At 39.3% G+C, this 12,369-nt stretch overlaps 1 protein-coding gene across 1 annotated transcript; it reads right to left on the bottom strand.

Moving 5' to 3' along the window:
- Positions 1-4,190: 4,190 nt before the first annotated feature.
- LOC140148834 (15-hydroxyprostaglandin dehydrogenase [NAD(+)]-like) lies at positions 4,191-11,633 on the bottom strand. The gene is made up of 7 exons (XM_072170909.1): positions 11,234-11,633; positions 7,852-7,978; positions 7,358-7,464; positions 6,870-6,951; positions 6,057-6,133; positions 5,370-5,521; positions 4,191-4,389 (listed from the first exon to the last, which is right to left on the bottom strand). The coding sequence occupies exons 1-7, from the start codon at positions 11,324-11,326 to the stop codon at positions 4,191-4,193; spliced, it is 837 nt and encodes a 278-aa protein (XP_072027010.1). The 5' UTR covers positions 11,327-11,633.
- Between the last annotated feature and the right edge of the window lie 736 nt (positions 11,634-12,369).

The following is a 12,369-nucleotide window of genomic DNA, read 5'->3' as shown; positions in this document are numbered from 1 at the left end:
CGCAGCGTACATTTAAACGCAAGATTTGAAAGTTGCAGCAAAGTCCTATTGCCTTGTATTCAGTGTCCATGGAAGAAAATGAAGAAAATATTTTCTGCGCTCATTGGATTAATCTTCTTGTTTCGTGAATTTAGAGTAAGTCAACATGAAATAATCAATACAAATGTAATTTTACTTAATCCAATTATTTGTAGAAAATCGCCGAAAAATTTCGGGACAAAAACCCGTTCTTTTAGATTTTCTCCAAAACTGAGTATTTTTGCTCAAATTTGACCTCACAGATGGATTCATCAAGTCATTTCCATTCTAAATATGTATACTTGATTTACTTTAGACCAACAATTTAGAAGTTATGAAATTTAGATGTTGTCCCCTTTAACAATGAGCCGGTGCACAGCGTCATCATCCCTACCGGTATATCTTCGTGTCAAAAATTGTCGTGATAGTACAGAAGGCGAATCCACTCGTTTTTCAAAAGTTACGCATGGCGATTTTGTTCGAGATAGGCCGAGCGACTCAGGCTAAGCATACCATTTACACGATATGAGATACCACAGAGTTTCTATTCTACACCTTTTTACGATTTGTGCATGCTCACTGCTCAGTATCCCATATGTTTCCATTACAAGAATATTCGATTTGTTGTCAGGTAAAACCCAGGTTTTGTTTTCAATACACTAACTGGAAATTCAATACACTCAGCGGCGATTGCTGTTTTCTTTAAACGAATATATTTTACTGCATTTTCACCGTAACGATTTTTAAATTGTACATTAAAAATGTGATACATTCAACTGTTTGAGAATTATAATCATGTAAAAGGAACACACATAGCCCATTCAGCTCAGATCCACATGCTGTATAGAATATTAAATCACAAGTCTATATTGCAATGCACTATATGCAACTTTCTTTATCTGCGTCAATAATAGAATATTGATTTAAATAGAATTTAATACATCTCTATATTTTTTCTAGCGATCGATTTCTAGCCAATCAGATAGGACTCCCTTTCTTGCGTTCGGTGATATACCAATCGCCTATCGCTCACCAACGGAGTATTAAGCTGCAGGGGAAAATATTTATGATACAGGGTGTCGACACTGTGCGGTGTGCTGGCCATCATTTTCATTTTGATCGTGTCTGGGGCTCTTACTCGTCTTTTATCTTATCTTAACTAAACTCTGGGCTTGTGAGCATATGTTTACATACTCTGTCCTGGCTCTATTATATTCAAGCTAGGTCTCAGGAGTTTGGAGGCATTTCCAACGTCTCCACTTCCACCATTCTGGGAGGTTAACTTAGGAGTACACAGATCTTTGTGGTATTTGTCACATTGTCACAAGTAGCCTCACGTGTGTCTTTCCTGAGCAAGGTGTTATTAAATACTAATGACGGGGCAGTGATCGCATGTGCCTGGGCCATGTACTTAATTTTTAATCACAGTATTGTCATTTTCATTTGTCGGCACTTGGTGGTGTACCAATTTTTATTTATTTATTTATAACATTCAGCGAAACGCCAGGCTAAACCCAATATTGACAAGCAATAAATTGAAGAGATGCCTATACATGAATAACATCAAAAACAAACATAGAGAATAAATAAAAACACAAAAAGGTACCAAAACATGCCAAACAGACAAAAGAAGCAAAAGGAAATAGCTGGGAAAATACACAAAGATACTGGCTACAAGAGGTGGGATTGGACAGCCAATTTGAAGGCCTGAAGGGATGTGGACTTGACGATGGCTTCCGGGAGGTAATTCCAAAGCGAGGGAGCATATGGATAAAATGATCTTAGAAAGAGTCAGGCGGCAAAAAGGGGGATCAACAGCACAGGAATTTAAGTGACGCAGGGTAGGACGAAGATGGGGTCTGAAGGGGTTTGGAGAAGAGCACAGACTGTGGAAGATTTTATATAGATGACAAAGGGTGGCTACGTCACGGCGCTTAGAGAGGGTTAGTAAATCAGTCTCCTGGAGAAGCTCATCATGCGATAACTTCCATTGCTGAAGTATAACACGGCAGGCAAACCGCTGCGTGGACTGCGACCCGATTTGTCAGTGTTTTGTTGAGAGGATGCCAGGTTGTACAGCCGTATTCGAGGATGGGACGAACTAAAGCAAAGTATAAAGTGCGGCGAGTATTGATAGGAGCCGAGTGGAAGGACCTGTGGATGAAGCCCAAGATTTTGCGGGCCTTTTTACAAATGAGGTCAACATGGATGTTCCAGGAGAGATTATCAGTGAGGTGGATGCCAAGAAATTTAGCAGATGATACCCGCTCAATTATCTGATTGTTGAGAGTGAGGGTCACATCTGGGAATGGATCTTTCTTGGTAGAGATGATCATAAGCTTGGTTTTGGATGCATTTGCAGTGAGATGATTAAGAGTGAACCAGTTATGAATAGAATTAATATCAGACTGGAAGTCAACCAAGTCAGACGTATCGTTGATGGGCTTGAAGAGAGTGGTATCATCTGCATAGAGCTATTTAAGGAAAACGTGGTAAGACACAGATCGTTGACATAAATGAGAAAAAGAAGAGGCCCCAGGACAGAACCCTGGGGAACACCAGAAAGGACAGGGACAGGATGGGAATCAACGCCACGGATGGCAACCAGCTGCGTTCTACAGGAAAGGTAAGACCTAAACCATGACAGCAACGGTCCGGCAACACCGGCGGCTCTAAGTTTGAGAAGCAGAGGGCGATGTGACACACGGTCAAAAGCCTTGGACAGATCGAATAGTGCCGTGGCGATGCTTCTGCGTCCTTCCAGGTGGCCATACCATTCATGGAGGGCAGTAGTGAGAGCATCCGTGGTAGAGGACTTAGACAGAAACCCAAACTGTCTGTCAGTTAAGATATTGTTGGAGCTGAGATGATGGAGGACATGGCCATGGATGACCTTTTCAAGAAGTTTACTGCAGATGGGTTGAAGAGAGATGGGTCTATAATTGGAAGCAGCGTGAGGGTCGCCAGACTTAAAGACTGGAATGACTCTAGAAAGCTTCCAGGCATCTGGTATGCGGCCGGTAGTTATACTTAAATTGAAAATGTCAGACAAGATTGGACACACAGTATAAGCAGTTCTCTTGAGCATTAAGCTGGTGATACCATCGACTCCAGCAGCTGAGGTGTTGTCAAGCTTCCTGATGAGAGATTGAATGTCTGCACTGGAACAGCTGCAATGCGAGATGTAAAAAGAGCAGTTATACAAAGGAAGAGGGGAATCAAGAACCTCAGAGGCATTAAAGCACTCCGAGAAGAATTGGCAGAAAATGGTGGCTATATCAGCTGAAGTGGTAGCAGTAGTACCATTATGATTAACTGTGTCAGGGATAGTAGATTTTCCAGAACGGGACTTGCAGTAGCCCCAGAAGCGTTTACTTGGAGATGCGTTGTCCAGAAGACTGTCAAAGAAAACCATTTTGGCATGTTTAAGTTTGTCAGATAGCTTGTTACGAATGCATTTGTACTGAGTATAAGTTACTTCATTCAAAGATTTTTTCCACTTTCTATACAAAGTATGTTTTTTCCTACACATTTTACGCAACTCACTATTAAGCCAGGGAGGATCCTTGGCTTTACACTTGACAGATTTCTTAGGCACACATTGATTAATGACATACATAAAAAATGAGTGAAAGTCATCCCAGGCATGATTTACATCCTCGCCTTCCACAAGATGAAAATTTGAAAGCATCACATTGGCTTTAGCCCAATCAGCTTTGTTATATTGCCAGATGGTACGGCGGACTAAGCCAGGTTTAGATTGCTGGATGCTGAGCTTGCATTGAAGCACTGAATGATGACATGCACCAAGGGGAGATAGATAATCAACCTGGGTGACCAAATTAGGATCATTGGTATATATATGATCAAGAAGGGACGAAACAGTATTGGATCTGTGAAAAGTTGGTTGAGTAATGAACTGATATAAGTTATGATCATACATAAAATCACTTATGTCATCATAAAGATAGTGAGCTTTCTCTAGTAGATTGACATTAAAGTCGCCCATAACGATAATCTTAGGTTCAGAACCATCAGGGCATCTTGAACTTGAAGCAAGAGCAATACTATTATTTAATTGGGGAAGAGTATTTTTGTTACGGTATGGTGGGCGATAGTAGCAACAGATCTTGAGGTAACATCTTTCCATTTGACAATCAACCCACACCATCTCACAGCTTTGAGATGTTAAGCATGGAAGCCTGGGCATGGAAGTCAGCATCTGTTTTCATTCCAAGAACTTCTTTCCTAAATTTAGCATTGTTGTCTTCTGCCAGTACTATGTTCTTATCAATAGCAGGAATGAACAAAGCTTGTCCATTGTGGTCTTCTTCTATGGCTTTCAGGAAAGCCTTGGCAACATCATCTGTCCTGATAAGGAAAAAGACCCAAATAAGATAGTGAATAAATGGCATATAACTTGGATTTGTTCGAAGCTATACAATGTAGGTAATATTTTAATTGATAATTCGGATCGATGTGTGTGAAATCACAGTCAATGAAAACTGATTTATTGGAGTAGGTTCTTCGATATTAACCCGTTGTTTGTACTTTGCAACCTTTTGGGGAACTCTGTTGTTATCATCGTCATCCTTCAAAATGGCATAGTATGGGTGCAATTTGGTGACACAAGTTACACACAATTTGGATGTATATGTATGTATGCCTGAGAATGACCCATATCGACTGCTCAGTGCCAATCGAGCTCAATTTTGCCTAGTTTACTTTCAATTCCATGAAGAATTGCTTTGGGGTAAATATTTCATAATGCATGATATCGAGTTAAGGTTAGCAACTTTTTAAAACTGTTGCGATTTGGTAGTTTACAGCGCCTTGCGAATGGAAGTGAGCATTGGCAAAAATTGCATTGATCATTTCATTTAAATATCACAGATATACTTTTGTAGGTTCTGTGGTTCTTGAGTTATGTTGTAAAGAGTGCTGAAACAACAACACTTTTGTAAAACGTAAACACTCATTCACAACAATAAATCAAGCAAGTTGTCAAAGTATATGATTTGTAGAATGAACTTTTGCAAAACATCAAAGTGTTGGTTGAACAAATTCAATGACAACTTCAGAGTCTGACCTGTAAATATGCCATCTTGGATTGACCCGAGATTGCTACGTCCGCACGCTAAGTGCAAAGTGTTGTTTTTCAACAATATATTGATTTAGACAAGGAAAATCGACCTTTTTGGCTGCTTCGACCAATAATACTTGGTCAACCCTTAAAACTCAAACCGTATCATCATATGCGTCTTACTTTGACAGTAACTTCCACGATTTGTTTCCGACCTAGAAGACTGCAATCCGCGTGGTTAAAATGTGTTATGTATTCTAATACTCACGTTATTCGTGGCCAAACTGCCATCCAATCACTAAAGATTTCCTTGTGTTTTTCTTCGACAACGGTTGATGGTAACAAATTCGTGCCATCCACTGCGCTTGGACACAAACAGTTTATCCTAATCTTCTTTACTAGAGCAGTCGGATCAAAATGCTACAGAAATGATTCATACACATGATTTAAAATTCGCCGTAGCCTACTATTATTGAAATGTTCAAGGCTTAACAGGTCCTAATTAAGAAGAAAAGGCATACTGAATATATTTGAAAAGAGGGTAGTCATGGGTGATGACATCAGGGCGAGATGATATTAATTTTTGATAATGGTCTGCTAAATTTGACTGAAGAATAAAAGGGTTTTTTTAAGGAAATACGGAAATAAGATGTTATTTTGTAACTGAAATAGCCAGTCAATAGTTCACTTATTTATGGGTTAACTTCAGAGTCTGACCTGTAAATATGCCATCTTGGATTGACCCGAGATTGCTACGTCCGCACGCTAAGTGCAAGTTATTAGTAGGGTTCTAAATAAAGGTGCCGGATACGTGCTGTCAATATCGATCAAATATCGAGGCCTAAAAAAATCAAATATAGGCCCTAACCTCGTGTCAGACATGTTAAAGTAGGGTTCCAAGGGCCGGGACAAGGGCTAATGTTTTCTAGTCAGAAACGAGTCTCCGTGAACTTACCGCCATATTTCTTGAATATCCAATCACTGCTACCTTAGTTGTCGCGTACAAAGGAGCCAAGGGCAACAACGCCAAACCTGCAAATTATTATAAAAGTCATCGTTTACTCCGACGTTTTTATTCCGTTTTTCATTGCGACAAACGTTTGCCTTTTCTATTTTTCTCCGGAAAGATTATAAAGGTTTGTTCGTGCGTTTTTATTCTTCTCTCCGTATGCAGAATAACTGTAAGATTGCCATGCCATCTCGTTTGTCGCAATGTAAAAACACCAGGAGACACAACATGCTCATCTATCTTTGCAAATTTGGGTACAAAACCTTATACTCTGTAACTTGAAGTCAAATTTTACCCTATTATTATTTAATTGAGGTTATTGAACTATGCCATTGGGATGAGGCTATTGTGGTCCATAGTCAAAAATATATGAGAGGACTGAGATACACCGAAGTGTAATTTTCCGTCTAGCGATTTAAAGGTTTATAGGGCGATATGCGACAATGGTCTACTGGGTTATCTCAACTCCCGGGTCTCAACTTAATTATCACTGAACTCCGGTCACATTATAAACTTCCATTTTTATTAACAATATTGTACCTTTATGGTGAAAATGAAAAATGAAGTGAAGCGAAATTGTAGCGGATCAATCGAAGAGAGTAGGTGCGGCCCTTCGTAAAATTGGCAAACCCGTCGACATGTATAATCAGCCACTTGACCATGTTTACGAGTGTCCAAGCCACCTAACCATTATTCATTTCATGATCCGCAACAGATATGTAAAAGGAAATGTTTGCAGTAAGTCAGTTTTGTAAATACCTGCCACAGACGCAACGTTAACGATGACTCCGTTTTCTTCTAAATTATCAATAGCGAGTTGAGTCCCATATATAACTCCATTCTGAAACGTTCGCAGAGGTTATAGTCAATATATTAAGATTTGTTTACTAAAAAGTACCGATAATTCGATAATAAGCATATATGCCTATTAACGAGCGCTTTGGAAAACATGCAAATTTGAAGAGCGCCATCCACGAAGGGTTTTGAGCAAAGTTATATAATGAACAAGTAGACCTGCAAATTTATGGGTTAAGAAGAGCGGAGAGAGCGCGAGTTCGAGACTCGTCGTATGTTTTTTACCTTGCTTTATTTTGTTTTTTGTTTTTTTGAGTTTCAGGAATCGGATATCAACGTTTTCTTAGTATTTTTGTGGGGCCTGAGAGCACATCAGACACACTAGATGTCACCGGACATGCCAAATACATGCATTGGGTAAAAAATAAACGTGTTTCGATGGTAACACTTACTATGTTAACTTCAAACATCTTTTCCCAGTTTACTTCGTTAAAGAATCCGGCGTTATTGCATACTATGTGTAGTGCCCCGTATTTGGACTTCGCCAATTCAAAACCGGCTGGTGATAAAAGCACAAAATAATAATAATAATAATAATAATAATAATAATAATAATAATAATAATAATAATAATAATAATAATAATAATAATAATAATAATAATAATAATAATAATAATAATAATAATAATAATAATAATACTACTACTACTACTACTACTACTACTACTACTACTACTACTACTACTACTACTACTACTACCACTACCACTACCACTACCACTACCACTACCACTACCACTACTACTACTACTACTACTACTACTACTAAAATTAATTAATTAATTAATGAAAAAAAAAAAAAATTAATAAGGAAAACAATAACAAAATTAAGTAAATGAATCGGTCCCTGATGTTCTTGTAGTTCTAATGTGTGTGTATTTCACCTTTCATTTGTTCTTTTTTGGTCACGTCACATTTTTGGAACACCACTTTACCACTGCCATATTTCTCTTCGAATTCCTTCTGTGTACTCTGTCCATTGTCTTCATTCACGTCGAGGATAACAACACCCTGTAGAAATCAAAAGAGAAAGGTATTTGAAATTATTACGCTTAGTATATTTAATTACGTGACAATCCTAGTAGTAGTAGTATGCAGTCGCGATTTGACTACTTCCCTCCACTGACGCGTCGGGAAGTAGTCAAATCATCCTACCTCGGGACGGGACCAGTTGTTATACCCGCATGCGAAGCATGGACGGGTATATTGCCATCCTTGGGTTTCATCTCCTTATCTATGCCTGTGGAACAGGGCATAGATATTCTCCTTATGCTCTTTAGTCTTCTCCGTTTCCTTCTTCTCCTTTTCCTCCTTCTCACTCTTCACATTGACAGGGCTATCTCCAAAACTACAAGGACCCCAGGGCTCATATTTGGCACACTTATTGGCCCTACCCTGTAGATGTGCCTTTTGCCCATTTTGGCCCCATAGGCCAAAGGCCACGGGCCCCAGGGGCCCAAATGTAAAAATACAAAGCATGCCATTTCTCATCAAATAAAGCAGCCTCAGGGCCCTGAGTTGGTGCACTGATAGCCCCAGGGGTACTCTATATTTACAGGTATACATGAGCCCCATATGTCATATATTTTGGGCCCCACGGCCCCAAATGTTAAAATAAGGGGCAACAGGTTGACAAGGTTAGCTGTAAAACTACAAGGGCACTAGGGCTCACATGTGGCACACGTATGGGCCCGAACTTGTAGATATGCATTTTGCCAATTTTGGCCCCAAATTAATAAGGCTAGGGGCCCCAGAGGCCCAAATGTTAAAACAAAGGGCCGGCCGTTTCTCAGCAAATAAAGTAGCTACAGCGCTCAGATTTGGTACACTAATTGATCTTTAGCATTATATTTTTATATGAATATAATAGCCCCATATGTCACATAATATGGGTCCAGGGCTCCAATTGTTAAAACATAGGGCAGATGCAATTAAAGGGGTATTCCTTGATTTTCAATTTAATATTTTAGTCAGTATACTGATAGCCCTTTTAGAATCAAACATATTCCGGATTAAAGGTGTCATGGTAGGTTAAGGACCGAGGGGGTGGGGGGTGTTAGGGTGATGGAACAGCCATTAAAGGGACACTCCACTTTGGGATTAAAGGGGTATTCAGATTTTTTGATTTTTTTTTTTTTTTTTTTTTTTGTATGGAATATGTTTGTTGCATTATTTAAGGAGGAGCGCCCTCAAGCGTTTACACAGCAAATGCAATTAAAGGGGTATTTTTTGATTTTTAATTAATTTATTTATTTTAATTTTTTTCGTTGGTATACTGATAGCCCTTTTAGAATATGGGGTGTCATGATGGATTAAGAGTGTCATGGTGGGTTAAGGGGTTAGGGTGGGAAACACAGGCATAGATATTCGTGTTTGGTCAAACACAACTGTGCCATCTAGTTCTCCTTCTCCTTCATCAAACACATCATTCTGTCAAGGCTAGCGCTAAAACTACAAAGGCCCTGGGGCCCATATGTGAAAGTACACTTATGGGCCCTACCCGTAGAAGTGCCTTTTGCCCATCTTGGCCCCAGAGGTCAAAGGTCACGGGCCCCAGGGGCCCAAATGTGAAAATACAAAGCACGCCATTTCTCATCAAATGAAGCAGCCTCAGGGCCCTGAGTTGGTACACTGATAGCCCTAGGGTACTCTATATATACAAATATACAAGAGCCCCATATGTTATATATTATGGGCCCCAGGGGCCCATATGTTAAAATATGGTGCAACAAATTGATAAGCCTAGCTCTATAAGTATAAGATGACCAGGGCTCATATGTGGCATATGTATGGGCCCTAAGATGTAAATGTGCCTTTTGCCCATTTTGGCCCCATATGTACAAGGCTAGGGGCCCCAGGGGCCTAAATGTTAAAACAAAGGGCCGGCCGTTTCTCAGCAAATAAAGTAGCTACAGGGTTCAGATTTGGTACACAGATAGGTCTTTAGTATTATATTGTCATATGTATATATAACCCCCATATGTCACATAATATGGGCCCCAGGGCCCCAAAAGCTAAAACTTTGGGCCGGTCGTTACTCAGTAAATAAAGCAGATACAGTGCCCAGCTTCAGTTTTCTGATAGTACTTGAGAATTATACTTCAACATATGTACATGAGCCCCATAAGTCAAATATTATGGGCCCCAGGGCCCCAAATGTTAAATCAAAGGGCCGGCCGTTTCTCATCAAATAAAGCAGCTTCAGGGCTCAGAGTTTGTACACAGATTGCACCTGAGAATTATATAGTTATATGTGCATATGAGCCCCATATGTCACATAATATGGGCCCAGGGCCCCAAACGCTAAAACATAGGGCAGGCCGTTACTCAGTAAATAAAGCAGCTACACTGTCCAGCTTGAGTCTACTGATAGCACTTGAGAATTATACTTCAACATAATTATGTACATGGGCCTCATAAGTCAAATATTATGGGCCCCAGGGCCCCAAATGTTAAAACAAAGGGCGGGCCGTTTCTCATCAAAGAAATCAGCTTCCGGGCTCAGAATTTGTACACAGATAGCACCTGAGAGTTATATTTTTACTAACACCCACACACCCATCCACCCTACACACGTAGGACTAAACAGACAGATCGTACGTTTTATATCATTATTGGAAATACCAGCGTGAAGCGTTAAGCCTGTTCCAGTTAAATTACATACCCATTGGCTGTTCCATTTAATTTACATACTCCCTCTGAAATGTCCCCCAAAAGGCTGTTCCGTTTAATTTACATACTCCCTCTGAAATGGCTGTTCCATTTAATTTACATACTCCCTCTGGAATAGTTTCCCCCTAATCATATTGCATAGCCTCACTGTGAGTAAGAGAGACTGACAACAGCAACTTATGGAGAGTAAGAGAGACGACTCCCCTGGGAGGGGACTTTATACAATTTCTTTATTTTAAGTGCTACGACAGTGCAACCTACATCCAATTAAAGCTTGTGACCTGGACTGTCACTTTTTACACATTTTCTGCCCAATTGGACGACTTTTTACAATTTCTTTATTTTAAGTCCTTAGAAATAAGGACTATAAGTTTGGCTACACCGATAACACGCGGGTATAGCCGTATTTGTGTACAAATATATAGCCTTCTAGTTTTGACTACTTCCCCTCAAAACATGTTGTATTTGTATACTATGGGGCATTGCCTGACACGTTTTTGCTCTCATATCAAAACCGCTGGAGCAGAATATCCCGGCAGAATATGACAAACTGACCATCCACCTTTAACCTATGGTAGTAATATTAACGTTTACCTTAGCTCCGTTTTGGAGAAGATTTTCCGTCAATTTCTTTCCAATTCCATATGCTCCACCGGTGATTAATCCTACCTTTCCTTTGATGTCCATGATGTCAATAAAACACTAAAATCAGGCCGGTGTAAGTCAATCTTGTTGAAATACGTGTGTCTGTACGCATGCCTATGAAGCTATGATCCAGTGATATTACAGATAGCAAGGTGCTTTTTTTGATAGGCTTATGGGATTAAAAAAAAAAGTTGCTTTTGGAAAGGCTGATATATTATGTAGAGTAAACGGTAGGTAATCTGCAGGATAACCTAGCTCGAAATACTCTATCTACAATTACAGGTTTACATTTACAACCTGACACTTTTTACTGTATTTTTTGTATAGAAAACCATTAGGCAAAATAGAACAGAAAGGCAGTCATTGCGTAAAGCGTAAGCGTATTATTATATTCATGACTTAAGCTAGGCGACCTCGGTGTTCATGTTACTATTCACCATATTCATTCAAGTGATCGAGGTTTGAATGGTAGAGATCACAGGGGTGACACTCACTCATCAGTGCTCGGTCATGTGCATGGCAAAATCACCCGTCCATTTATTCTCCTCCGCAGCCAGTTAGGTTCCGCTCCCGACGCCGCATTGTACCAGAAATACCTTTTTAAAGCATTAAATTAGTATCACCCCGGCGACCCCGTGCACTGGAAAACAAGAATTTGTTACTTAAAAAGAAACGAAAATACAAAAAAATAATAATAATAATAATAATAACCGCAAGGTTAAACTATTTTTGTATTTTGAATCCTTCCAGCAAACACAAAACGTTTTCGACATCATTCGCAAAAGGTTATAAAAGGTTGTCAGAAAACGTTTAAATGTCGGGTTATATAAAGGGTATATTAAGAGTATAAAACGTTTTCATACCCTTAAAACACATTTTTTGATAATCTACTGCTTAGCAAACAAAAATGTTTTACAGAAAACGTTTAAATGTCGGGTTATATAAAAGGTATAAAAACGTTTTAATAACATTCCAAAAACATTCTTGAAAACTTGATACAAAACATTCTAAACAGAATGTTATTTTGGGGTTGAAAAATATTTTGAGAAAAATGTTTGCCCAAAATATTTTCAATAACGTTTTAA

This window comes from Amphiura filiformis, chromosome 3 (assembly GCF_039555335.1).
Source record: "Amphiura filiformis chromosome 3, Afil_fr2py, whole genome shotgun sequence".
NCBI lineage: Eukaryota > Metazoa > Echinodermata > Ophiuroidea > Amphilepidida > Amphiuridae > Amphiura > Amphiura filiformis.
The sequence above is the reverse complement of the archived record's forward strand: the minus strand, read 5'-3'. Positions and strand labels throughout refer to the sequence as shown.

Coding starts and splice junctions, on each gene's coding strand:
- LOC140148834 (XM_072170909.1), bottom strand. CDS start 11,326: ATGGACATCAAAGGAAAGGTAGGATTAATCACCGGTGGAGCATATGGA. Junction 7,465..7,851: donor CAAAAAAGAACAAATGAAAG/GTGAAATACACA, acceptor TTTTATCACCAG/CCGGTTTTGAATTGGCGAAG. Junction 6,134..6,869: donor TAACGTTGCGTCTGTGGCAG/GTATTTACAAAA, acceptor AATAATTTGCAG/GTTTGGCGTTGTTGCCCTTG.